The 24255-nt window shown below is 35.2% G+C and overlaps 1 protein-coding gene across 3 annotated transcripts in view; it reads right to left on the bottom strand.

Annotated features, from left to right (window-relative positions):
* Positions 1-23152, bottom strand: part of fkbp15b (FKBP prolyl isomerase family member 15b) — a 34783-nt gene extending 11631 nt beyond the window's left edge. For 2 of the 3 annotated variants that reach the window (XM_073818695.1, XM_073818697.1), the window contains exons 1-26: positions 22979-23152; positions 19940-20046; positions 18657-18735; positions 18370-18439; positions 18202-18276; positions 18021-18119; positions 17788-17937; positions 17623-17691; positions 17399-17542; positions 14185-14312; positions 14040-14088; positions 12248-12373; positions 11978-12068; positions 11723-11799; positions 10943-10985; positions 10684-10793; positions 10508-10606; positions 9311-9405; positions 7565-7667; positions 5587-5619; positions 5110-5281; positions 3477-3613; positions 3238-3393; positions 2909-3061; positions 1556-1648; positions 52-165 (exon numbers count right to left, since the gene is read on the bottom strand). In XM_073818695.1, the coding sequence (XP_073674796.1) occupies positions 52-165; positions 1556-1648; positions 2909-3061; positions 3238-3393; positions 3477-3613; positions 5110-5281; positions 5587-5619; positions 7565-7667; positions 9311-9405; positions 10508-10606; positions 10684-10793; positions 10943-10985; positions 11723-11799; positions 11978-12068; positions 12248-12373; positions 14040-14088; positions 14185-14312; positions 17399-17542; positions 17623-17691; positions 17788-17937; positions 18021-18119; positions 18202-18276; positions 18370-18439; positions 18657-18735; positions 19940-20046; positions 22979-23028 (2622 nt within the window). In that variant the 5' untranslated portion in view covers positions 23029-23152. The remainder of the gene's footprint in view (positions 1-51; positions 166-1555; positions 1649-2908; positions 3062-3237; positions 3394-3476; positions 3614-5109; positions 5282-5586; positions 5620-7564; positions 7668-9310; positions 9406-10507; positions 10607-10683; positions 10794-10942; positions 10986-11722; positions 11800-11977; positions 12069-12247; positions 12374-14039; positions 14089-14184; positions 14313-17398; positions 17543-17622; positions 17692-17787; positions 17938-18020; positions 18120-18201; positions 18277-18369; positions 18440-18656; positions 18736-19939; positions 20047-22978) is intronic. The other variant, XM_073818696.1, reaches the window with a different exon arrangement.
* Positions 23153-24255: the final 1103 nt, after the last annotated feature.

Here is a 24255-nt window from a genome sequence, read left to right as displayed (position 1 = left end):
TACAAATGAAGTTGATCTAATACAGCTGGAGTTTATGGGGTAAAGTCTCACCTCTTCTGATGTGTCTGTCTGCGGCTGCTGCTCTGTCAGTTTTCTCTCCAGCTCTGAAATCCGCATCTCCCCCTGCTGCTTCAGCAACGCCGCTCTCTGCTCCAGCGCAGAGCACTGAAACACACGCAAGACCACTGTCAACATGCTACACAAGCTACAGTGCTGCTTGAAAGTTTGTGAACCCTTAGAATTTCTGCATAAATATGACCCGAAACATCATCAGATTTTCATAAAAGTCCAAAGAGAACCCAATCAAACAAGTGAGAGAAAAATATTTTCTGTCATTTATTTATTGAGAAAAATGACCCAGTGTTACATATGTGTGCGTTGCAAAAGTATGTGAATCTCTTTGATTAGCAGTTCATTTAAAGGTGAGTCCATCTGTGCAGATTTGTTTTCAGTCAGTGCAATGACTATCAGATGTCAGTACGTGACCTGTTTTATTTAAAGGACAGGGATCTATCTGAACATGTTTGTGGAAGTGAATCATGTCATGAACAAAGGAGATTACTGAGGACGGAAAAAGAGTTGATGTTGTTCATCAGGCTAGAAAAGGTTGCAAAACCATTTTGAAAGAGTTTGGACTTCACAAATCCACGGTCAGACAGATTGTGTACAAATGGAGGAAATTCAAGTCAGAGGACTATTGGAGAATGGTTTAATGGATGGTTGAAACCAAAATTGGTTGAAACGTATTGGTTTAAATGAGAAGCTATTATTTTCGGACAAAAGAGCACACTGCATTCCATCTTAAGAATCTTATCCCATCTGTGAAACATGGTGGTGGTAGTATCATGGCTTGGGCCTGTTTTGCTGCATCTTGGCGGACAGCCTGCCATCATTGATGGAGCAATGAATTCTGAATTACACCAGCAAATTCTAAAGGAAAATATCAGGACATCGCTTTAAGAACAAAGTCTCAAGAGAACGTGGATCATGCAGCAAGACAACAACCCCAAGCACACGAGTCATTCTACCAAAGAATGTTTAAAGAAGAACAAAGTTAATGTTTTGGAATGACTGAGTCAAAGTTCAGACCTTAATCCAATTAAAATGTTGTGGACGCACCTAAGTAAGCAGTTCATAGGAGGAAACCCACCAGCATCACAGAGTTTAAGTGGTTCTGCACTGAGGAATGGGCCAAAACCCCTACATGTTATTGTGCGGGACTGATCAGCATTTACAAGAAACTTTACCTTCAGTTACTGCAGCAAAAGGGGCTCACACCAGATACTGAAAGCAAAGATTCACATACTTTTGCAATGCACGGATATGTAACACTGGATCAATTTTGTCAATAAATACATGACAAAGAAAATATTCTTCTCTCACTTGTTTAATTGGATTCTCTTTGTCTACTTTCAGGACTTCATACTATAGCGAGACTTTGCAGATGTAAATGCAGAGTGGTAAAGCCTGAGGCTCATCTTAATACAAAAATATAGAAAGAGTTTTTGCAAACTGACTGGAAAATCGATGAATCTGTTTTTTCTCAATGTTTTACCTTTTCTCTCAAGGCCTGTAGCTCTTCTTTCTGGTCCTGCTGCTGAAGTAAAAGGTGTTCTTCTGATTCACGGGACTGTTTGAGTGTATTGAACTATAGCCATGACAAAAAAAAAACTGTTAGTTTGATTAGTTAAGTGATTGTTCAGCAGATTAAGAAAAAGAAAAAAATGTTACATTTTACAATTTTTTTTGCTATGTTTGTGAGTTAAAAGTAAAAGTATTATAAACAGGTGTAAATTTGATGAAATCCTCAAATCCAAAATATCAGTACAACCTTTTCATCACATACAGTTATTTCCCACAAAATAAGATTACTTTTCAAACTATATAAATGTATCACTTATCCAAAAACAAAAGCAGTCAAATGTCAGAAGTATTCAAAATGTATCACTTAACTTACAATCTACAAATGAGTGAAAAATTTGTTCAAATACTCATTTTCATGTCAGATTTAAGACATTTACCCCCGGTTTCACAAACAAGGCTCAAGCCTAGTCCTAGACTAAAATGTAAGTCTGAGCTGTTTCAACTAAAAGAAACTTGCACTGACTGATCTAAAAATATATCAGTGCCTTTGTTTTGTCTCAAGATGCACACCAGTAATATTTTTTTCTAAGCACGTTTATAAAAATTACTTAAATGTCCTAATTGAACTATGGGTTAATCCTGGCTTAATCTAAGCCCTGTCTGTGAAACCGGGCCATAATGTAACAACTTAAAGTATATAAACTGCCGTTCAAAGGTTTGGGATCAGTAAGATTTTTAATGTTTTTTTTTAAAAAGGGTTTTCTGTTCATCAAGGCTGCGATTATTTAAATAAAAATACAGAAAAAAACTATAATATTATGAAATATTATTGCAATTTAAAACAGTTGCTTTCTATTTTAATATTCTTTCAAATAGAATTCCTTACATCAATCATTACTCCAGTGTCACATGATCCTTCAGAACTCATTCTAATATGGTGATTTATTATCAGCGTTGGAAACAGTCATGCTGCTAGTACTTTTTTGGAACCTGTGATACTTTTTTAGAATTCTTTGAGCATTTATTTAAAACAGAAATCTTTTGTTATACACTACCATTCAAAGAAAGAAATTAATACTTTTTTTTTTTTACCAAGGATGTGCTAAATTGATAAAAGGTGATAGTAAAGACTTTCTATTTTTTTAATACAAGCTGTTCTTTTAAACTTTTTATTCATCAAAGAATCCTGAAAAAAGTATCACTTTTTCCAAAATTAGTGCAAAACAGGCACTACTTTTGGAATCAGCACTCCAAAACAATTAAGAAACAAGTACTGTATTTCATTCAACACATGATGCAGGTTGGGTGTAGTATATATGTGTACCTTGTCCTGTAGTTGTGTGAGTTTGAGCTGCAGTGCGTCTCTGTTCTCTGTGACTTCAGTCATCTGTCTTCTCTGCTGTTCACGTGCCGCTGCCAAAGCCTGATCACACTTCACCTGCCACTCCTGCTCCAGATCAGCCTGCAGCTGAGACAACTACACACACACAGGCACAAAAATAACGCTACTGACTTGAAGCTACAATAAAACAATATATTGAATGTCAACAGCTTTATACATACAGTTACTGTTATGAACAGGTAAGGAAAGTCAACTAGTGGCCATGAATTCAGCATGGGTCTATTCTTGTCATTATGTGCAAACACATTTACCTGTTCAGCTGCAGCCTGGTCGGTGCTCGTTCTGGCTTTACGTAATTGGCTCCTGAGGTTGTCTAACTCCTGCTGACCCGCCCTCCTCATCTCTTCCAGTTCCTCATCGCAGCGCTGTCTCTCCAACTGCCACTTCCTCTTTCTCTCAGAGAGAGTCTGAATCACAGTTCAACACACAATATTGTCCAAATGAGGATTCAGTCTTTTTTTTTCCACACGGACATAGGTGTATTACTCACTCGTTCCAGACTGTCTTTCTCTGTTTTCATGTCTTGTAGCTCTTCCTCCATGTTGTTGAGTTTGATCTCCAGTTCCTTTCGTTTCTGTTTCTCCGTCTTGTATTGACTTTGCACTCTTTCTGCTGTCTCTTTCAGCTCTGAAACAAACAGACGGACACATACATAAAGCCTTAACCAGGTGTTTGCTTTGCAATTTTCTACTGCCCAGTAAGCAAAATAAAACAAACAAAAAAGGAAAAAGCAAAACTAAACTAAATAAACACAAAACAACTAAAAAAACAAAACAAACATGAAACTGAAAGCAAAAATGGTGCCGAACCAAAAAACAACAAGAAAACAGAACAAAATAAAACAGAACACAAAAAAATGAACAACTAAAAAAATATATAAACAAAACAAAAACCAAAACAATCAGCATACTTGTGTTCATTTGTTTTTCGTTTTTTAAACCCAGAAATGAAATGCGGTTTCTTCTTTTCCCTACTGAAAGCAAAAATGGTGCTGAATAAAATAAAATAAATAAATAAAAAAGTGCAGAAAACAAAACAAAAGAAAAAATTAACACAAAAGAAAAAAAAAACAAGAAAACAAAACAAGAAAATCTAATGAAAAAAGAAACAAAACTAAAATCTAAAGAAAAAACTAAAACAAGAAACAAACAAAAAAACTAAAACAAGAAAAAAAAAACAACAACAACATGAAACTGAAAGCAAAAATGGTGCCAAAAAAATCAAACATAAACACAAAAGAAAAAAACAGAAACAAGGAAAACAAAAGAAAAAAAAAACTAAATAAACAAGAAACATCCAAATATAAAAACAAACATAAAAACCCAAACAAACATGAACTTTAAAAACAAGAAAAAAAATACAAAAAACTGAAAATAAAACAAAATCCAAAATGGACAAAAAAAAAAAAAAAACAGAAAAAGGAAAAACTAAAACAAGAAACAACATTTAACTGAAAGGGAAAAAAACGGTAAAAAAAGAGATAAAAATAGAAAACAAAACAAAATCAAAATGGAACACAAAAAAAGAAGGAAAACAAAAGAAAAAAAACTAAAACAAGAAACATCTAAAATACAAAACAAACAAAAAGAAAGCCAAAACAAACATGAAATTTAAAAACAAGAAAAAAATAAATAAAACTAAATCCAAAATGGACACAAAAGAAAACAAAAAAAAGAAAAACAAACAGAAAGGAAAATGAAATAAAAACAACAAACAAGAAACAACATTAAACTGAGAGCAAAAAAAAGATAAAAACAGAAAACAAAACAAAATCAAAAATGAACACAGTTAAAAAAAAAAACAGAAAAAACAAAAATCAAAAAAGAAAAAAACAAGAAAAATAACTATATAATCATGAAACAACTAAAAAAAGCAAAAAAAAAAATTGTAATGCATTTTTAAAAATACTGAAAAACAATAAGGATGGTAATGATGAAAAAATAATGTAAAAATGTTTATTGTAAATATATTATACATATATAAACATATTAATGTTTAATACATATTTCCCTGGAGTGAGATTTTAGAACAATGAGATTTCGCTGCAAGGAAGCTAGAAACCAAGTGATCAAGAGATCATCTCACAGTGAATCAGTGTTTGACTCATGGTTAGTGCTGCTCACCCAGTATCTGAGCCTCCAGTGTCGTGACTTGTGTGCTGCGCTGCTGACCATCCTGCAAGGCCGAGTTGAGTTTGGTCTGCAGAGCTGCGGCCTGCTGCTGCTGAGAGCTCAACTCCAGCTGCAGCTCCGACACGCGCGCCGTGGACGACGCCAACTCCTCTGTCAAACGTGCCTTACAGAGAGATACAGAGAGACCACATTAAACCAGTGTATTCACAATTCAGGTTACACTACTCTGACGAAATGATGATGGGACTGTAATGAAAAGAAAAATGACAAAATACATAAAATATGGTGGTAGAACTATCTATCTCTGCTGAGAGCTGAATGCTGATTGGTTAGTGAGTGGTGCCTGGTAAAACAAAGAGTGAAAACACACAAAGAGAAATGGGAAATGCTTTATTAAAAATAAACGATGGGAGAGAGCGCGTGAAGACTATGAAGAAACGGATGAGGCGGGACAGCGCTTTTGCTCACCTGATCCCAACTCAATTCCTGTGGCAGTGCATGCTGGGAAAAGAGAGCAGTCACCACTAAAGGCTCTCAGCCAATCAGAGCAGTGTTATTTAACCAATCAGAGCAGAGATACAAGGCTTAGCAGGAAATTAAGTGTTAACAGTAGAGATATTTAAGATCAGATTCTTCTGTAATGTTAAAAAGTCTGTTTGCTGGAGTGGAGAGTGTGCAAAGACAAAGAGAGTCGATTTTGTGGTAAAACATGAATTCAGGGAAAACATTCTACTAAATCTCCTTTAGAAAGACCATGAAGGCTTTTCCAAATGGTTGGACCCCAAAAACTAAGGCAGAATCACATGTTTCTTAAAAAAAAAAAATAATAATTTAAATACTGATACAACTAAAATTTTGTGTTAGTGACAATAAGAGAAATTACCTATACATATTTTTGTGCTTAATTATTAGATTTTCAGTTGTGGTCACTAATTCACACAGCAATGGTGACATCAGCAAAGAAATACTCATAATTTTGCTTTGTTAAAAAACACAGTAACAATTTTATAGTATACATTTTAAATGTTACAGATTTTTATTTCATGCATGTGAAATGTAATAATATTAAGATTTTTTTTTATATATAATTAAGAATTCAATATAATTACAACTATTTAATTTTCCTTTTTTTTGTTACATTTTATAACAGTATCACCAACATTATCCATTAAACCATTAACTGTTTAAAAAGTGCAATTCCAGTAAAATAATTTATTTATTTACTGATAAAATCAGGCATTATGAGGACTAGCAAATATTTTCTTTAATATACACTGCCGTTCAAAAGGTTAGAATACAGAAAATACAGAATAAAAAAATAAAAAAATAAATAGCAACATTGTGAAAATGTATTACAATTTATAAGAATGGTTGTCTATTTAAATATACTTTAAAATAATTTACTTCTGTGATGTAAAGCTGAATTTTATCAGCCATTAGTCCATTCTTCATCCTGATGCAGATATGCTGATTTATAATCAATGTTGGAAACAGTTGTGTTGCTTAATATTTTTGGAACCTGTAATACTTTTTTCCCAGGATTCTTTGATGAATAAAACATTTAAAAGAACAGCATTTATTCAAAACATAAATGTTTTCTAACAATACAGTCTTTTACGATCACTTTTTACAAACTTTTGAAGGGCAGCGTATGTAATATTCGTAAATATATAATGGATTGCTTGCACAACTACTCTTACAGCTTTTGGAATAGAACAGGTTGGAAAATGCAATTTGTGAATTAATAATTTAGAGAGATCACTTGGAAATATTAAATATTATTCTCTCAAACAGACCTCAAATGGTCTCATATCCGAACATTTCTATCCTTTCAAACACTTATAAACCTGATAATATCAAAATCCCAGTGCGTTATATGTCCTGTCTATTATATTGCTTACCCACTCCTTGGGTTAACACTTTGTGCAAAATGTGGAACTTAATTTTAACTGCTCTACTACAAGATACACAATTTTGTATGGTCCTGTCAAGCAGACAAAATGTAAACATGATGAATAGGACATGTGGCTTTGCATGGTTAAAAAAAATACTGCTGTTATCACCTAGGGTGTACTCACTTTTGTTGCCAGATGTTATATGCCAGCTGACAATAATGGCTGTATGTTGAGTTATTTTCAGGGGACAGTAAATCTATACTGCTATACAAGCTGCACATTGACTACTCTAAAATATTTCCAAGTTTCATTTCTGTAGTATTGTCCCTTGAGAAGATATGCTAAAATGGTTGCTGAAATATGAGGGGTGTACTCACTTTTGTGAGATACTGTAAGTAATTTATAAGCTTCTGTGATTATGATGTAGGTATCAGCCCATGTAGGCAGTATAAAGCGTGGCAGCTCACCAGGTCTTGAAACAGAGCTGTTCTGGTGTCACTGTGTGTGTGTGTGTGTGTGTGTGTGTAATGGATTAAACAGTTTAGAGTTACCTTGTCTTGTTCTGCCTGCAGTATTCTGGCCTGATTCTGTTCACTGCTGTTCTTCAGAGAGTCGTTTCTCTGCTCCATCAGCTGATTACTCTGCTCCACATACCTACACGAACACAAACACCCTCGAGTCACAATGGGCCTCATTTATGAAACAAACATACGACAGAAAATTGGGCTTATAGCCGTTTCTAAGAATGTATTAATATGGACGTGAGTGGTGGCTACGATCAAATCTCATGTCAGGTCTGAGCTTGTGTACGCAAGTTTTTGAGGTAGCCTTAATTTGCGTGTAGCATAAAGAATTCTCGAAAATTATATAATGACAGCATTGTTAATTTAGATTATTTTCCTGGCCGACAAAAGAAGCTTTTTTATTCTTTAGGGCTTTAGATTTATATGCGCAAATGGCAGCATAAACCTTGAGGATTTATACATCGTTGATGGGGATAAAAAGACAGAAGATACAGAACAAAAAGATAGTAAGTAGTAGGGTTGTATACCGGTACTACGGTAGTATCGCGATACTAAAGCTTACAAATACCCGCGGTGCCATTGCATTTTTTAAACGGTAGTATCGCCCATACGGTAGCACCGTAAGATATGTTGCATGCACGGCAGGAACACTGTTTAAAACGTTCATGCACGCCAGCAGAAACATTACAAGTTGACTGCCAAAATGCCTTTCTGCTGTGCGTTGTGTAGTACAGTCTGTGTATACGCTATATGTGCTATTCAGTGTTTCCCGACGCTTCAGCTCAGTTTGAAATGAGAAGTTGCGCGCGCAAGTCGTTGTTCACGCTGCAGTTTATCAGAAGAGAGGGTCTGATTCAGACCGTCTGGTGTTATTTAAAAAGTAGCAGCTCAAGAATCAATTATTCAACATCAAAATATTTTACTAGAAAGAATTTTCGTATTTTTATTCATTTGCCCACTTTTAGAAAAAGTGTAATAATTCGTTTCTGGAAGCATCTTTGCGATCATGAATGCAATTCCATTCATGAACATAGTGGTTTTGCACTTAGTTCTTATCAATCGTTATATTTTTTATATTTTTTTAACATTATAAATGAATACGTTTTAATATACAAGCTGCTAACTTGGAAATTTTAAGATATGGGCCATATCTTAATGGCAGCAAAAATGCTCGTGACAGTTCAGCAATATGACACGAGCGAGATGTTTTTGTTTCGTTTCTGTGTTTGAATCCGAATCCGAGTTGGTTTGGGCGAATCACTGATTCACTAAGCCATTCATGAAAACAGTCATTTGATTCACTCTTGAAAGATTCAGCCGTTTTTGAAAGAATCGTTTGAACGACTCAGTTATTTAATCATGAACACTGCTGCCACCTGCTGGCGGTTTTAAGTTTCCCATCATATACATTATTTTCAAACATATTTCTATATTCAGAGTTTTGCATTTAAAACATTAATCTTATAACATTATTTATGCAATTATAAGTACAATCTAAATGTCATGAGTTTTGTTTACATGATTTCCTGGATAACAATAGCCAGTCATTCATTCACATTAATGAAGTATTCAGAGAAAAATCTTGCCTGTTTTGATTTACATCTTTTTATTTATGAATTTTTTATGTGCATGGTATCGTGATACTACTTGGTATCGTGATACTTCAGCTGGTATAGTATCGTAAATCATTTTTATGGTATCGTGACAACCCTAGTAAGTAGATAGTAAGTAAGAAGTCAAATATAAAGCGAGAATGTTGAAATGAATTGTGACCTCTGGTTCTGATTGATGAGCTCGCCGATCTTGCGGTTCTGCTCCTCAATGCGTGAACTTTTCTCGAACACCTCTTTCTTCAGACATTCATTCTCCTGAATACATGAAGTCACATGACATGCAGGTCAACAAAATACAAGTATTCATACCCCTTCATTTTTTTTCACATTTTGTTTTGTTGCAGCATTATGTTAAATTGCTTTAAATTACTTTTTTTCCCACATCAATCTACATCTCATACACCATAATGACAAAGCACAAAACAGGTTTGTAACAACTTTGCAAATTTATTAGAAATAAAAAACTGAAAAGATCCCGTTGCATAAGTACTCATACCCTTTTCTGGGACACTCGAAATTTAGCTCAGGAGCATTCATATTGCTTCTAGATGTTACTACACTTCGAGTGGAGTTAAACTGTGGCATTTTCATTTGAATGAGTTTGATTTAGAAAGGCACACACCTCTCAGAAAAGGTCTAACAGCTGAAAATGCATATCAGAGCAAAAACCAAGTCCTGAGGTCAAGATAACTGCCTGTAGAGCTCAGTGACAGACTTGCGTTAAGGCAATGATCTAGGGAAGAATTCAGAAAAAAAACTGCTGCATTGAAGGTTCACAGAAGCATTATCCATAATGGAAGACGATTGGAACAACTAGGACTCTAGAAAATGTCTGCCAGCCCCCATCCAAGCTGACAGAGCTTGAGAGGTGAAAAGGTGAGGCAAAGAATGGCAGATAATTGCCAAATGCAGATGTGCAAAGCTTGTCACATCATACCCAAAAAGACTTGAGGCTGTAAAGGAGCTTCAACTATGTACTGAGTTAAGGGTATGAATACTTATGCAATGTACTTATTTCAGTGTTTTATTTTTAATACATTTGTAAAATTTGCAAATCTGGTTTTTGCTTTGTCATTATTATGGTGTATGGAGTGTAAATTGATGTGGGGAAAAACTAATTTAAAGCAGTTTAACATAATGCTGTAACAAAACAAAATGTGAAAAAAAATGAATGGATACTTTTGCAAGGCACTATATTTCAGCTGTTTTATATTATATTTCCTCATTTGCTTCAACTCACAAAGCCCCTGTAGCTCCCTTATAACCTCATGTTTAGGAAGCACTGCAAGTACTGACAAATATGTATAACAGTTTGATTGACCAATCACTGCTCACCTGTCAATGAATTGTCAATTACCTGTATGATTCTCTGAATGTTGTGCATGATCATTGCTGTTTCCATTGATACGTTTGATAAGCCCAACGAAACACTGCCTTGCTTTTGTAGGTCCTCAATCTGAAAAAGAAGAGAGATTTCTCAAATAGATGTACAGGTACAGTATATAATGAAGTTACTTACAAATATCTACCAACCTTTGAGGACAAGTTGTCCAGTTTGTCTGCCACTTTCCCAACAGCCAATCGGATTTCAGTGTTGTGTTGTCGAGCCTCTGTCATTAAGAAGGATGTGACATCACTAGTTCCTTAAAGAGAAAGAACAACATTTAGAACTCTAACCTTAAAAACACACATGTATTCACATCTGCAGCAGATAAACGACAAATAAATGCAATGTTTTTGTAAAAAGTGGATTTTGTAAGAGATTTTATAGTGTACCGCTAATGATCTTTACCTTGGTATGGCACAGTCTGTGTGGGGTACATCTGACTTACAGGCTGCAGAGAGGAAATCACAGTCAATTGATGTTTTATACTTTGCGTTAAGGGTTTGTTCAGAGTAGAGGTGCACCAGTTGTTTGGAAGGTCTTAAATTGGAACAAAGTCCACACTAGAGGCTAGGACTGATAACAGTATCATATGACGATACAATTTATGTGGATAACAGCGATAAGCTGTGGACATTTTAACACAATATGGACTAATGTAACAGTCTATCACACAATAACAATTGAAAGTCATTTCAGTCATTCTTACCTTGAAGAAATTATGACAGAAATATATTACTATTGTTTACTAAAATATAATACATACATTATAATATTATTTTTGGCCATATCATCCAGCCCCACTAGAGGCTTAGTAAGTACTAGCTAGTTTGTAAATAACACTGTAATATAAGTAATGCACCATTTGTTCTTAAAGCAGAATGTAGCTAGTAAGCTCTTTACTTTAAGTAATGCATAGGCACATAATATTAGGTTTACCTTTAATGATCCAACAGCAACCTCAAACTTTACAGCTCAAAGCTCAAATTTGAGAAGGAGTTGTGTTGAAAAGTAGTGAATTTAAGGTTGATTCTAACATATTTGGTCTGAAGGAGGTCTTACTGGTTTGGAATGATATGAGGGTGAGTAATGACAGAATTGTCATGTTTGGGTGAACTATCCATTTAAGATAGTGACAAATGTTACTTAGGTTACTATTAAAGGTAACAGCAATAGTGAGTTGCCCACCTGAAAGGCATGTACGGCTCCCGGCATCATGGGCTGTGGATGGGCTGTTGCCATAGAAACAGGTAGAAGGGCCGAAGCTGGAATGGAAAGAGAGCGTATTGTATACCTGTATACAGCAGAGCATTTGTGTGCTGCTTGTAAGTTCATTCTAAATTTTGTTTAAAACTATTAAACATATCTTATAAAAAGTGCATTATTTTACACTATATTACACTCCTGGCCTGTAGTCAAAATATGCTTTGAAACAGGTGTTACCTTGCACTGAAGGTGGTGGGGCAGAGGAGATGTGTACAGGCTGCGGTGATGGTGCACTGCTACGTTCCTTGAGTCTGGACATACTTGGGTCCTACAGCAATAACAGTTTTATCAGCATGTAAGTATTCTCTCAAATTTAAACTGATTATCTTAGTTTAGGGCAAAAACATAGATTACAGTGGCAGATTTTTGTGCTGTGTTTGGTTAGGAGACAGATTAAAACTACTGTAATGAGGTTTTCAGTGAATGTATCATTAAATTAAATCTTGCCTCAAGTTCAGAGTCACTAGAGTCAGGCTGTGAGGGGGATGAGGCTGGGCCGGTGATGAAGGGCAGCATTGGCTGGCCCATTTTGGCCATGCGTGAGATCAGTTTAGCTTTAGTGGCATCAGGATTCTGAAGACATTGCAAAACATGTCAGAAAACACACAGACATATTTATTATACATTTATAACAAATATATTACAATATGTGACCCTGGACCACAAAACCAGTCATAAGGTTAAATTTTACAAAACTGAGATGTATACATCATATGAAAGCTCAATAAATAACCTTTCTATTGATATATGGTTTGTTATGATAGGACAATATTTGGCCGAGATACAACTACTTGAAAATCTGGAATCTGAGGGTGCAAAAAAAAAATGAAAATACTGAGAAAATCACCTTTAAAGTTGTCCAAATTAAATTCTTAACAATGCATATTACATTTTGATATATTTACAGTAGGAATTTTACAAAAAATCTTAATGGAACATGATCTTTACTTAACTTCCTAATGATTTTTGGCATAAAAGAAAAATCAATCATTTTGACCCATACAATGTATTTTTGGCTATTGCTACAAATATACCCCAGCGACTTAAGACTGGTTTTGTGGTCCAGGGTCACATATTATAATGAAAATGAATTTAGATATCAAAACATTATGATTTATGATCATTAACACTTTACAACAAGGTTTCATTAGTTAATATTAGTTAATGTTTTAACTACCATAAACAAACAATGAACAACACATTTAAGTACAGTATTTGTTTTTATCTTTGTTAATGTTAGTTAATGAAAATACAGTTGTTTATTTTTAGTTCATGTTAGTTCACAGTGCATTAACTAATGTTAACAAACGCAAATTTTTTAATAATGCATTAGTAAGTGCTGAAATTAATATTAACTAAGATTTATAAATGCTATAGTATTGTTCATTCTTATTTCATGTTAACAAAAGTATTATAAAAACTATAACAGATGGATCTTCCTTTTTGAGATTTGCTAAAGATTTCATTTAGAGTTTGAGGTTTGTAAGTTTTTATGTTTTTGAAAAAAGTCTCTCTTGCTCTTTTTGCAAGACTGCATTTATTTGATAGAAAAAAGTAAAAACAGTAATATTGTGAATGCAAAATATTAATTTAAAATAACTGTTTTCTATTTAAACATATGTTAAAATGTAATTTATTCCTGTGAATAAAGTTGTATTTTCAGCATCATTACTCCAGTCTTTAGTGTCACATGATCCTTCAGAAATCATTCTCATTTGCTGCTCATTTTTATTATTATCAATGTTGAGCATAGTGCTGGTTAATATTTTTGTGAAAACCATGATACATTTTATTGGATTCTTGGAATAAAATAGCTCAAAGGAACATTATTTATTTGAAACAAAACTTCTGATCAATTTAATGAGTCCTTGATGCATCAACTGCCGAATAAAATAATTCTTAAACTTCAAATAAACTAAACTTTTGAACAGTAGTGTAAGTCTAAAGCTAAATGACAGCAAAAGTGAAAATAGAAAATATTAGTCTGAATAATTAAGTAATACAGTATATATCCAATATCAACAGACAACTTCAACTTAAAAAAAAAAAATCATGAATTTTGGCCAATAGTCATTATGTCACAAATACATTGTGCACACCTATTCATTATAACCATATATGTTGTGCACTAACCACTAAGCCACTGCTCTAAATAGATTTATTTTAATAAAAATCTGCATTAATAAAACAAAATGCTAAAAATAAATGTGTGGTCAAACTGAAAAGAGCCAAAACTTACACTGAGCTGTTCACTGAGGGAGTTTGATTTAGCTCGAAGAGGTGGTTCACTGTAAACAAGGAGCAAACAGCAAACTTCAATCAAATACTATTAATATAATCAATCATTTGGAGTCAGGCTACAGCAGGAGGTCTGTAGGGCTCACCTGGGTTTGCTGGTTTGTGGGGTAGTGCTGAGGGGCTGGCTAAGCTCAGAGGGGGTCAGACTCTCCACACTGGGAGCAGGAGACGGAGCCGCCGAATCTCTTGAACTTCCATCTTTTGCAAACTTAATCTGCATGTGCATCAAGAGAGAATATAGATTATATAAGCAGGGCTGGATCTAGAACACTATTACTCTATAGGATGGAAAAGTGCACACTTTTGAATATGTATTACAATATGGAATTTTTTTTTTTGATTATATTGATTTTACATGTTCACACAATCAAGAAATGATCAGTCTATAATTTTAGGTTTATTTGAACAGTGAGAGACAGAATAACAAAAAAATCCAGAGAAACGCGTTTCAAAAAAGTTATAAATTGATTTGCATTTTAATGATTGAAATAAGTATTTGATCCCCTATCAATCAGCAACACTCTTAAAGGCAGTGCTCCTAATCTCAGCTTGTTACCTGTATAAAAGACCCTGTCCACAGAAGCAATCAATCAATCAGATTCCAAACTCTCCACCATGGCCAAGACCAAAGAGCTGTCCAAGGATGTCAGGGAGAACATTGTAATAGTGTTAATTTCGTCAGACGAGACGAGACGAAATATGTTCGTCAACAACCTTTTTTTTCATGACTAAAACGAGACGATGACAAGACTGCACCACTGTCCAAAAACGCTGACTAAGACTAAATTAACATGCATTATTGTTGACGAAAAAAGACGAGACGAAAATGTTTTGTATAAAATAAAAACTAAGATAAAATCTCTCTTCATTTTCGTCTACAATCGTCTCTGCTTTTTCATCAGCTGTTACGGCTTTATAATATTCAAACTGCGCTTTGGCGCGCTGGCTGGCGCTGAGCCAGAGACGGACGAGCTCTGCTCTTGTCATATAATCACAACTATGCAGTGTTTTTAACCACATAACGCTTATTTTAGGTTTCAGACATTTAAATACACGTAAGTACTAGTAAAACGAGACATTTAGAGTTTGTAAAATACACACATAGGTATATGGAAGCAGCAAATAACAATCTATTCAAATATAATTTGCCGATGTGTTTTATTCATATCACATACACATAGGCTTAGTAACTAAAAAGTTCACTCTATTCCTCTTCCAGTTCACCCGCCACTTACTTGCATGTATTTCGGGAGAAACGGATGAATGTATATGAGCTGTAAATACGGCTGACAGGACTCTCTGAGTCTGAACGGCAGCGCGAACAAACATGGCCGCGCCCATCTCACGTTACAGATTACGACCCAGATCATTTATATAGGGTTTTAAAGTACGAAACATACTAATTCACACATATTTGTGAATCGGAATATTAGATAGTTCATGGCATGGTAAGCAAGTGTGTGAGTATTTTGGATAAAAAAGGAAAAACGAAATAAAAGCGATCTATCTGTCATACAGTGTTATTGTGTCTGTGTTGTGACACGTGACAAGCTTGATGCGTCGCCATGGAAACAATAAGGACGAACGTTCTAAAATAACGGTCGCTTAAAAAAAACTCACTCTCAGGGGTCCGCTAGAATATTTAAAACTCACCACTGAAAGGGTTAATCATTTGTGAATGTGTCTCCTAAATCAGAAATTGAAAACCAGACACGTTTAACATTTGCATTCAACAAAATCATTCAACAAGTGTATTTTGTCAGGTAATTATGACATTTAACCAATGTTTGAGATATGTGAAACACTTTTTTTGCTGAAATGTGTATCAGTAATAATCTCAGTAATAATGTGTTATTTTAAAATAAGACTACAATTTTTTGACTAAACCTAGACTAAAATATATTGAGTTCTTTTTTGACTAAAACTAGACTAAAATGAAAAGACTTTTAGTCGACTAAAACTTGACTAAGATACCTTGAGTTTTCTTTTGACTAAAACTAGACTAAAATGACGAGACTTTTAGTCGACTAAAACTTGACTAACAAAAAAAGATATGTGAATGACTAAATATGACTAAAACTAACAAGGACATTTGGCACAAGACTAAGACTAAGACTAAATTAAAAATAGGTGACGAAATTAACACTACATTGTAAACCTACACAAGACTGGAATGGGCTACAAGACCATCGCCAAGCAGCTTGATGAGAAGGTGACAACAGCTGGTGCGATATAATTTGCATATTGAAGAAACACAAAATAACTGTCAATCTCCCTCAGTCTGGGGCTCCATGCAAGATCTCACCTCGTGGAGAACGGTGAGGAATCAGCCCAGAACTACACGGGAGGATCTTTTCAATGATGTCAAGGCAGCTGGGACCATAGTCACCAAGAAATCAATTTGTAACACACTACGCCTAAGGACCGAAATCCTGCAGAGCCCGCAAGATTCCCTTGCTCAAGAAAGCACATGTACAGGCCTGTCTGAAGTTTGCCAATGAACATCTGAATAATTCAGAGGAGAACTGGGAGAAAGTGTTGTGTTCAGATGAGACCAAAATCGAGCTCTTTGGCATCAACCCAACTCACAGAGTTTGGAGGTGGAGGAACGCTGTCTATGACCCCAAGAACACCATAACACATGCTTTGGGGGTGTTTTTCTGCTAAGGGGACATCAAAGAGAAGATGAATGGGGTGATGTACTGTCAAATCTTGGGTGAGAACCTCCTTCCCTCAGCCAGGGCATTGAAAATGGGGTGTGGATGGGTATTCCAGCATGACAATGACCCAAAACACACAGCCAAGGCAACAATGGAGTGGCTCAAGACGAAGCACATTAAGGTCCTGGAGTGGCCTAGCCAGACTCCAGAACTTAATCCCATAGAAAATCTGTGGAGGGAGCTGAAGGTTCGAGTTGCCGAATGTCAGTCTCAAAACCTTAATGACTTGGAAAGGATCTGCAAAGAGGAGTGGGACAAAATCCCTCCAGAGATGTGTGCAAACCTGGTGGCCAACTACAAGAAACGCCTGACTTCTGTGATTGCCAACAAGGGTTTTTCCACCAAGTACAAAACGCAAATCAATTTATAACTTTTTTGAAATGCGTTTTTCTGGATTTATAGTTATTCTGTCTCTAACTGTTCAAATAAACCTACCATTAAATTTCTTTGTCAGTGGGCAAACATACAAAATTATCAGGGATCAAATATTTTTTTCCTCACTGTATTAACATTATAGAGTAAACATTATACAGGCAAACATGAAGAAGTAAAGTGGAGCTCTGAATGTGAGAATGCGTACCCGACGGATCTCCGCTTCAAAGACTAGTGTGCTGTCTGGTGGGACGCGATTGGCAACACCCTGCGACCCGTATGCGAGACTAGGGGGAATCACCATGAGCCGTTTCCCACCTTTCCGCATGTTTAACATGCCCTCCTCCCAACCCTAAGAGACGGAAAGAAAGACCATTAGACTGCCATATGAGTCATAATGACACAATCCATCCCAGCCAACTTCCCCCTCACCTTAATGACTTTCCCAGCCCCAAGCTTCAGTCTCAGCAGTTTGTCTTTATTCAGATTTGAGTCAAACATCTAAAAGAGAAGAACATATAAGAACAAAAAAAAATACATATATAACAAAAAAAAAATGATGTGTACATAAAAATGTGTTTGAGAAAACATCTTTACCTGTCCAATTGTGTAGTTTTGCAGTAGCCAGCCAGTGTAGGCCACTTCTAAAGAGTCTCCACTCTCCACAGCCTGACCCTCACCGAGAATAAGATCCTGGATGAGGACCGAGTCTAACGCACCGCTGGAGTTAACTTTGGCAAGACAAACCTGAAACAATTACAACAATTACTACTACATAAGAAGCTCCTCATACAACACCATATGACTTGGAATTTGTAGAAAATACAAACCTCTTTACAGAAGTCTGTAGCTGCTTTCTCAGATTCAAACATTAGCGACCAATTCTGTCTCTGGTCATCGTAAAACGTGCAGTAGTTACTGGGCTGGACCTGAATGTGAGAGAGACAGTTAGAAACAACAAACAGCCAACAAACACATTGTCTGACGTGAATTATGTGAATAAGAGCTCACAGTGAGGATGAAGCCGCTGTGAATCCTGGCAGCCGTCACCTGCTTCTGTTGACTGACATACAGCAGGATCTTGAACTGAAGAAGAGGGCAGACATGTAAATGTGTAAAAAAAAAATCATTTCCATTTAAGACTCAGTCAAAAGAAGAAAAACATATGATCATTCTAACCTCTTTAGTTGTATGATTTCCAAGGACTGCGGTTCCAAGCTTGCCTTGTTTTACATATTGTCCATTAACACTGCACAGAAAAAAATCAGGATCACCACATATCTCTGTTCACAATATTAGTCTACAAACTTTACATTACCACCAGTGCTCAAGATAAATACTTGGGTGTAAATTGTACTTTGCTTTGGAAAACAGGTTTATTCTGTACATATTTTCATGCTTTATTGTAATTAAATAACAAATAATACACAAAATTAAAAAAGGCTTCGGCATCTTTTGCAACTTACTATCTGTAGGCATGCACTGCAGTAGCAAAGAGAACAGCAGGAGAGTTTGCAGGAGGTGCAGGCCTTTGGGATTGGGGTCCTGTGAAAACAAAACATGTCATAGAAAGTCCAATGTCATATTCATACTTCACATTCAGATTTTTTTTTCTACACTAAATTTCAAAAGTTTGTGGTCAGTAAGATTTATTTTTTGAAGGAAATTAATATATTTATTCAGTAAGTATGCATTAAATTTAATAAAATTGATAGCACAAATATTTGCATTGTTCATAACTCTATTACAAATAAGTACAGTTCCTTTTAACTTTCCTGTCATCAGAGCTCAATGCCGGAAATATGTATCACAGTTTCCACAACTGTTTTCAAAATTAATAATATGAAATGTTTCTTGAGCAGCAAATCAGCATATTAGAATGATTTCTGAAGGATCATGTGATACTGAAGACTGGAGTAATTATGCTGAAAATTCAGCTTTGCATCAAAGGAATAAATTACATTTTAATACATATTGCAATAGAAAACTGTTTTTTATTTAATTTTAAATTGTAATAATATTTCAAAATATTATGTTTTTTACTGTATTTTTAATCACATAGATATAGCCTTCAAAAAAAATTTAAAATCTAAAACTTTTCAACCTAAAACTTTTAAACCTAGGCTATATAAATATATAAATGAGATTTTGAATGCACTTTCACAGTTTTAGCATTATTCAAAATTAAATGCATGTTTTTTTCCTGTTTGCAGATTTGCTGTTTTGTTAAATATAGTTTGCAATTGACCCTTCAGCTGGAATTTGATTGACAGGCGATCTGACCAATCATAACACCGAATCTGCCTTTTTTCGACGAACAAACCAGACATGACAGTAGATTAATGTCAGTGGACTTGAACTTGAAAAATAGTTTGTATTGATGTCTATCTGCAGTTGAAACACGATAGCTTCTGATATTCATTCATTATTATTTTATGCTATAACTAGTAAAGAGGAAGAAATTATCGATTAAAGAGCCACAAAACTGTATTTATTGTTTGAATTTCTTAAAAAAAAAAGACAGAAATTGTCTTGTCTGATGACCCATTGTCAGTTTCCTCTTTGCTACATGATGTGTAGTGTGAGAGCGGCGTGGCTTGTCAGACATAGCAACAGCAATGAAGCGGGGCAGGTCTTTGTGAAGGGTTAATTAATAAATGCAGTTTTTTGCAGTTTCTAGCACCTAAATCCTTATCAAATTTGATTCCTAATGTAATACATGAAATGGCAGAGGTTCCTGCAGTCTTACCTGAGTTGCCAGAGCTCTTGCGGGGCTGTTTGGGTGCCGTGTACTGGAAAGACTCGTTCCCCTGGCTTGCTGCCTGATCCAGTCCAAAAAGAGAGGCTAACTTTGCTCTGAAATCACAAAAAGCAGCAAGTAAATCCACTATTACACTGCTCCACTTGTGTGAGATCACATGAGAGTCTGAACCATGCTCAATTCTCAAATTAAAGCTGACCTAATTTTGACTTTGAATGACTTTTTGATTACACTTTACCAGTGAACACCTGCGACAACAAAAAGTATGATTTCTGCAATATCATCAGGAAGCTCTTTAATAAATGCATACAGTACTGACCCATGGATCTGCCTCCACTTGTAGTCATTTTCCTGCTGTCTTGCCATGCTCAGCTGACCTGTTTCTGACCTGTTGCTTCAGCTCAGCATAGCTACAAGCTATGCAATGATAACCAGTGAATCACTCCTCAGGTGTAATGTGAGCTTCATGCCACTACATTTGCAATTCCATGTAATATCAGATCTCTTTAGCACTTAGCAGGTCTGGCAGGGTCTACAATCACACAGCAGCTTCTCGTGACTGTGTGCGCCCCGTTCTGATCCGGGACGTGTAACTACCAGCATGTGAGCAGCATTAACACGCTGACTCTCCACCTCTCAGCAATCCTTCTCAACAGCTTCATATTAGCCTTTAACACATGTGGACAATAATGAAGAACTGAATTTATGGATATAACCTCATATACAGTTGAGGTCAAAAGTTTCCCCTTGCAAAATGTTAATTATTTTACCAAAATAAAAGGGATCATACAAAATGCATGTTGTTTTTTTATTTAGTACTGACCTGAATAAGATATTTAACATAAAAGATGTTTACACAAGAGAAAATAATATTTTTATTTATCAAAATTACCCCGTTCAAAAGTTTACATCTCCTTAATTCTTAATACTGTGTTGTTACCTGAATGATCCACAGCTGTGTTTTTTTGTTTAGTGATAGTTGCTCATGAGTCCCTTGTTTGTCCTGAATAGTTAAACTGTCCGCTGTTCTTCAGAAAAATCCTTCAGGTTTCACAAATTCTTTGTTTTTTTAGCATTTGTGTGTATTTTAACCCTTTCCAACTAAGGATGCTCCGATCAACCTGTTTAGCCTCTGATACCGATTCCGATACCTAGGGTTTGATATCGGCTGATACAGATACCGATCCATTACCACTGAAGTTTTTTTTTTTTTTTTCCATTTAAATAAATGTAGAATTTATATATCTCTGTGTTTGGAACTAATAATCATTCTTTCACACTGTTTCACTGACTGTTTCATTATAAAGAAAAATAAAATAATAAATCTGAAAAAATATATGTATATTCTAGGGGTGTGACGAGACACTTATCCCACGAGACGAGACGAGACAAGACAAGACACGAGACTGGGTTCACGAGAACGAGACAAGACTTTTCAACTTTTTTAAAGAAATCCTAAATGATGAAATAAACAGGGAAAAATTGTATTTTATTCAACTGAAAAACACATTTTGATATGAACGTGTACTTTATGAAATTAAACTTCTATTTTAATTAATTATTTGCTGTAATAGACAAGTAAACTAAAGCTGCATGATTCTGGATAAATTAAAAAATCACATTTTTTTTTAAATAAATTGGAGATCACGATTCTCTTATGATTCTGAAGAAAAAAAAATCTAAAAATCTAAACAAAATACCGTAATTTACCAGTGGTTCTGACAAAATGTTCATTGCTTAAGTCTTTTAAAAAATATATTCAAAAAAAAAAAAAAATTAGAAACAACATTAAACTCCGGCACAATAAAGTAATTTATCCACAAATCAAGCATAATAATGGGAACATAGAATGATCTTGGAGAGAGCTTTACCGACCTGACTGTCATAACCCAATGCCAGGGGCGCCGCTCGCAATTTTGGGCCCTATGACAAAATATGAGGTTGGGCCCCCCCTAGCACACAAAAGCAGATCTCTGGGGGCCCCTACGGGGTGTGGGCCCTTAGAATTGTCCTAACTTTCCCCCCCTTAGCGGCGCCCCTGCCCAATGCGACCAGGGTTTGAAGGCTGAATGATTGACTGACTGCCACAGCGGAGAGAAGAGGTCATGTGAACTTTAATGTAAGGACTTAAATATGACTTCAGAAGACTTGGAATATAGTGCACAAAAAATGTATTGTGCTTTACGTCTTAACGGTAACACAGAATAATACGCACAATATCGGAATTGGATCGGCACCCTATGACCAATACCCGATCCGATGAAGCATGGCAGTATCGGAGCCGATACCTGATATGAATATCGGATCGAAGCATCCCTTCTAACAATGACTGTATTTTGAGATCCATCTTTTCACACTGAGGACAACTGAGGGACTCATATGCAACTATTACAGAAGGTTCAAATGCTCACTGATGTTTCAGAAGGAAACACAATGCATTAAGAGCCAGGGTTGTAAACTTTTGAGCAGAATGAAGATGTGTACTTTTTTCTTATTTTGCCTTAATATCATTTTTATCTTATTTTAGTAGAATAATTAACATTTTTCAGATTCTGCAAGGTGTATTTAAACTTTTGACCTCAACTGTATCTGGCATTAAAATACTCAACACCCCAACCAAGAGCTACCTTCATCAGGACTGTTAAAAGATCAGACATCATATGATCAAAGACGTCATGCGAGAACAAATGTAACATTGAAGTGTTGAATGTTGAAAATAACTCGCTGTTATTTAACACATCAAACGACTCTGTTCACGTCTGTTCATGCATTTCTGTCACAATAAAAGTTGTAAGCTATAACAAATCCGCACTAACTGTTGTATATGCTACATTAATGTCGGTTATTATCCAATGAGTGACACTTCACTCTTCTCTCTGCCACCAGAATTGTTTTTTTCTTCCCCACACCGTCGCTGCATTTTAGTTTCGGTGTTACACATCTACCCAAACTTGGTTTTAACACTGAATGTTGTTTTTCTGATGACTTTTGCCTGCAGGATTGTGTCTTTGTCCGTCAGGAACTCACCCTCCACTTGGAGACAGAAAGTCTCCGTCCTCGTCGTCTGTTGCAAACATGTCCCTGACTGATCTTCACACCGCAAGGCGAACAGATTTACTTATATTCCAGATATGAAGTAATGATCGCCTGCAGGCAGTGAGTAAATATTAACGTGTAAAAAATCTCTCCAGTCGCTTCCTGGTTGTGCTGGTGTCAGCTGACCCGCCACCTGATCACACGCGTGCTACGTCACTCGGCACTTTTACTAAAACTAGTCATAAAAACACATTTTGGAAATATACATTATGTTTTAATGTGCTTATAGTTGATGTGCGGAGTTGTTTAGATTTATTAATAATACGAAAAGCATTCAAACTAAATTATTAAATATTAAACTCACTTATTAAATGTAATTATTAAATATAATGGATTTCATTTTATTCCTCATGTAACTATCACAGATGTTTAATTTAAATTTATCTTGTTAAAAACACATCAACACAATTTTTTTATTATTATTTATTTTTATTTCACGTATTTTATTTCAACGGTTGTAAAACTATAGTAAACTGATATTAATTTACCAATCTACTTTATTTCTATTACAGATTTGACCGTTTTTTTTTTTATAACAAATACCACAGTAGCATTACGTCCGATTTGCATTAGAGCTTGTAAAGTGAAAGTAGGCCAGTGAACTTCTCCTGCTGCTAAGCAACGAGCTTTACACAAGCAAAGTCACAAATTTGTTAACGCTTGCGAGGATGTACACTGATGTTTGCTTTTAACAAATGAGGTAAGTAGTTATATAAAAGATATTTTCAAGGTCTGTCTGTTTAAGTGCTTTTTAGCACGAAAAGAAATGCTTTTCTTAAATCCTAGGAAATAAACGGAAATTGTTTGTTTTGTTTATTATCGTAAATTTGTCATTTTATTCAGTAACTTAATTGAATAAAAGCGTGTGGGTTTATTTTAAACGTTTCTCACTAATAATATTTTATAGGCTAGAATATTAATATATTCTACAGAATTGGTGCAAACTGCTGTCCCACAACCAAAAAACACATTTAAAAAGCATTTAAGAATTCAAATCTTAAATGTTTACTAATAAGATTTTCATGTCACTACCGACTGATTTGAACTTACACCCCTACATTTATGATCAAGAAAAAATCATGTGTCCCCATCTCTATCATTTTGAGGTAAATGTGTTCAAAAGCCTGAAAAATTCCATAACATTTAGTTTTTATATGTGTACATCTGTTCAGACCTGTGCTAGCTAACCATGTGCAGATTAGCTTCTT

Source organism: Garra rufa, chromosome 15 (genome assembly GCF_049309525.1).
Source record: "Garra rufa chromosome 15, GarRuf1.0, whole genome shotgun sequence".
Lineage (NCBI taxonomy): Eukaryota > Metazoa > Chordata > Actinopteri > Cypriniformes > Cyprinidae > Garra > Garra rufa.
The sequence above is the reverse complement of the archived record's forward strand: the minus strand, read 5'-3'. Positions and strand labels throughout refer to the sequence as shown.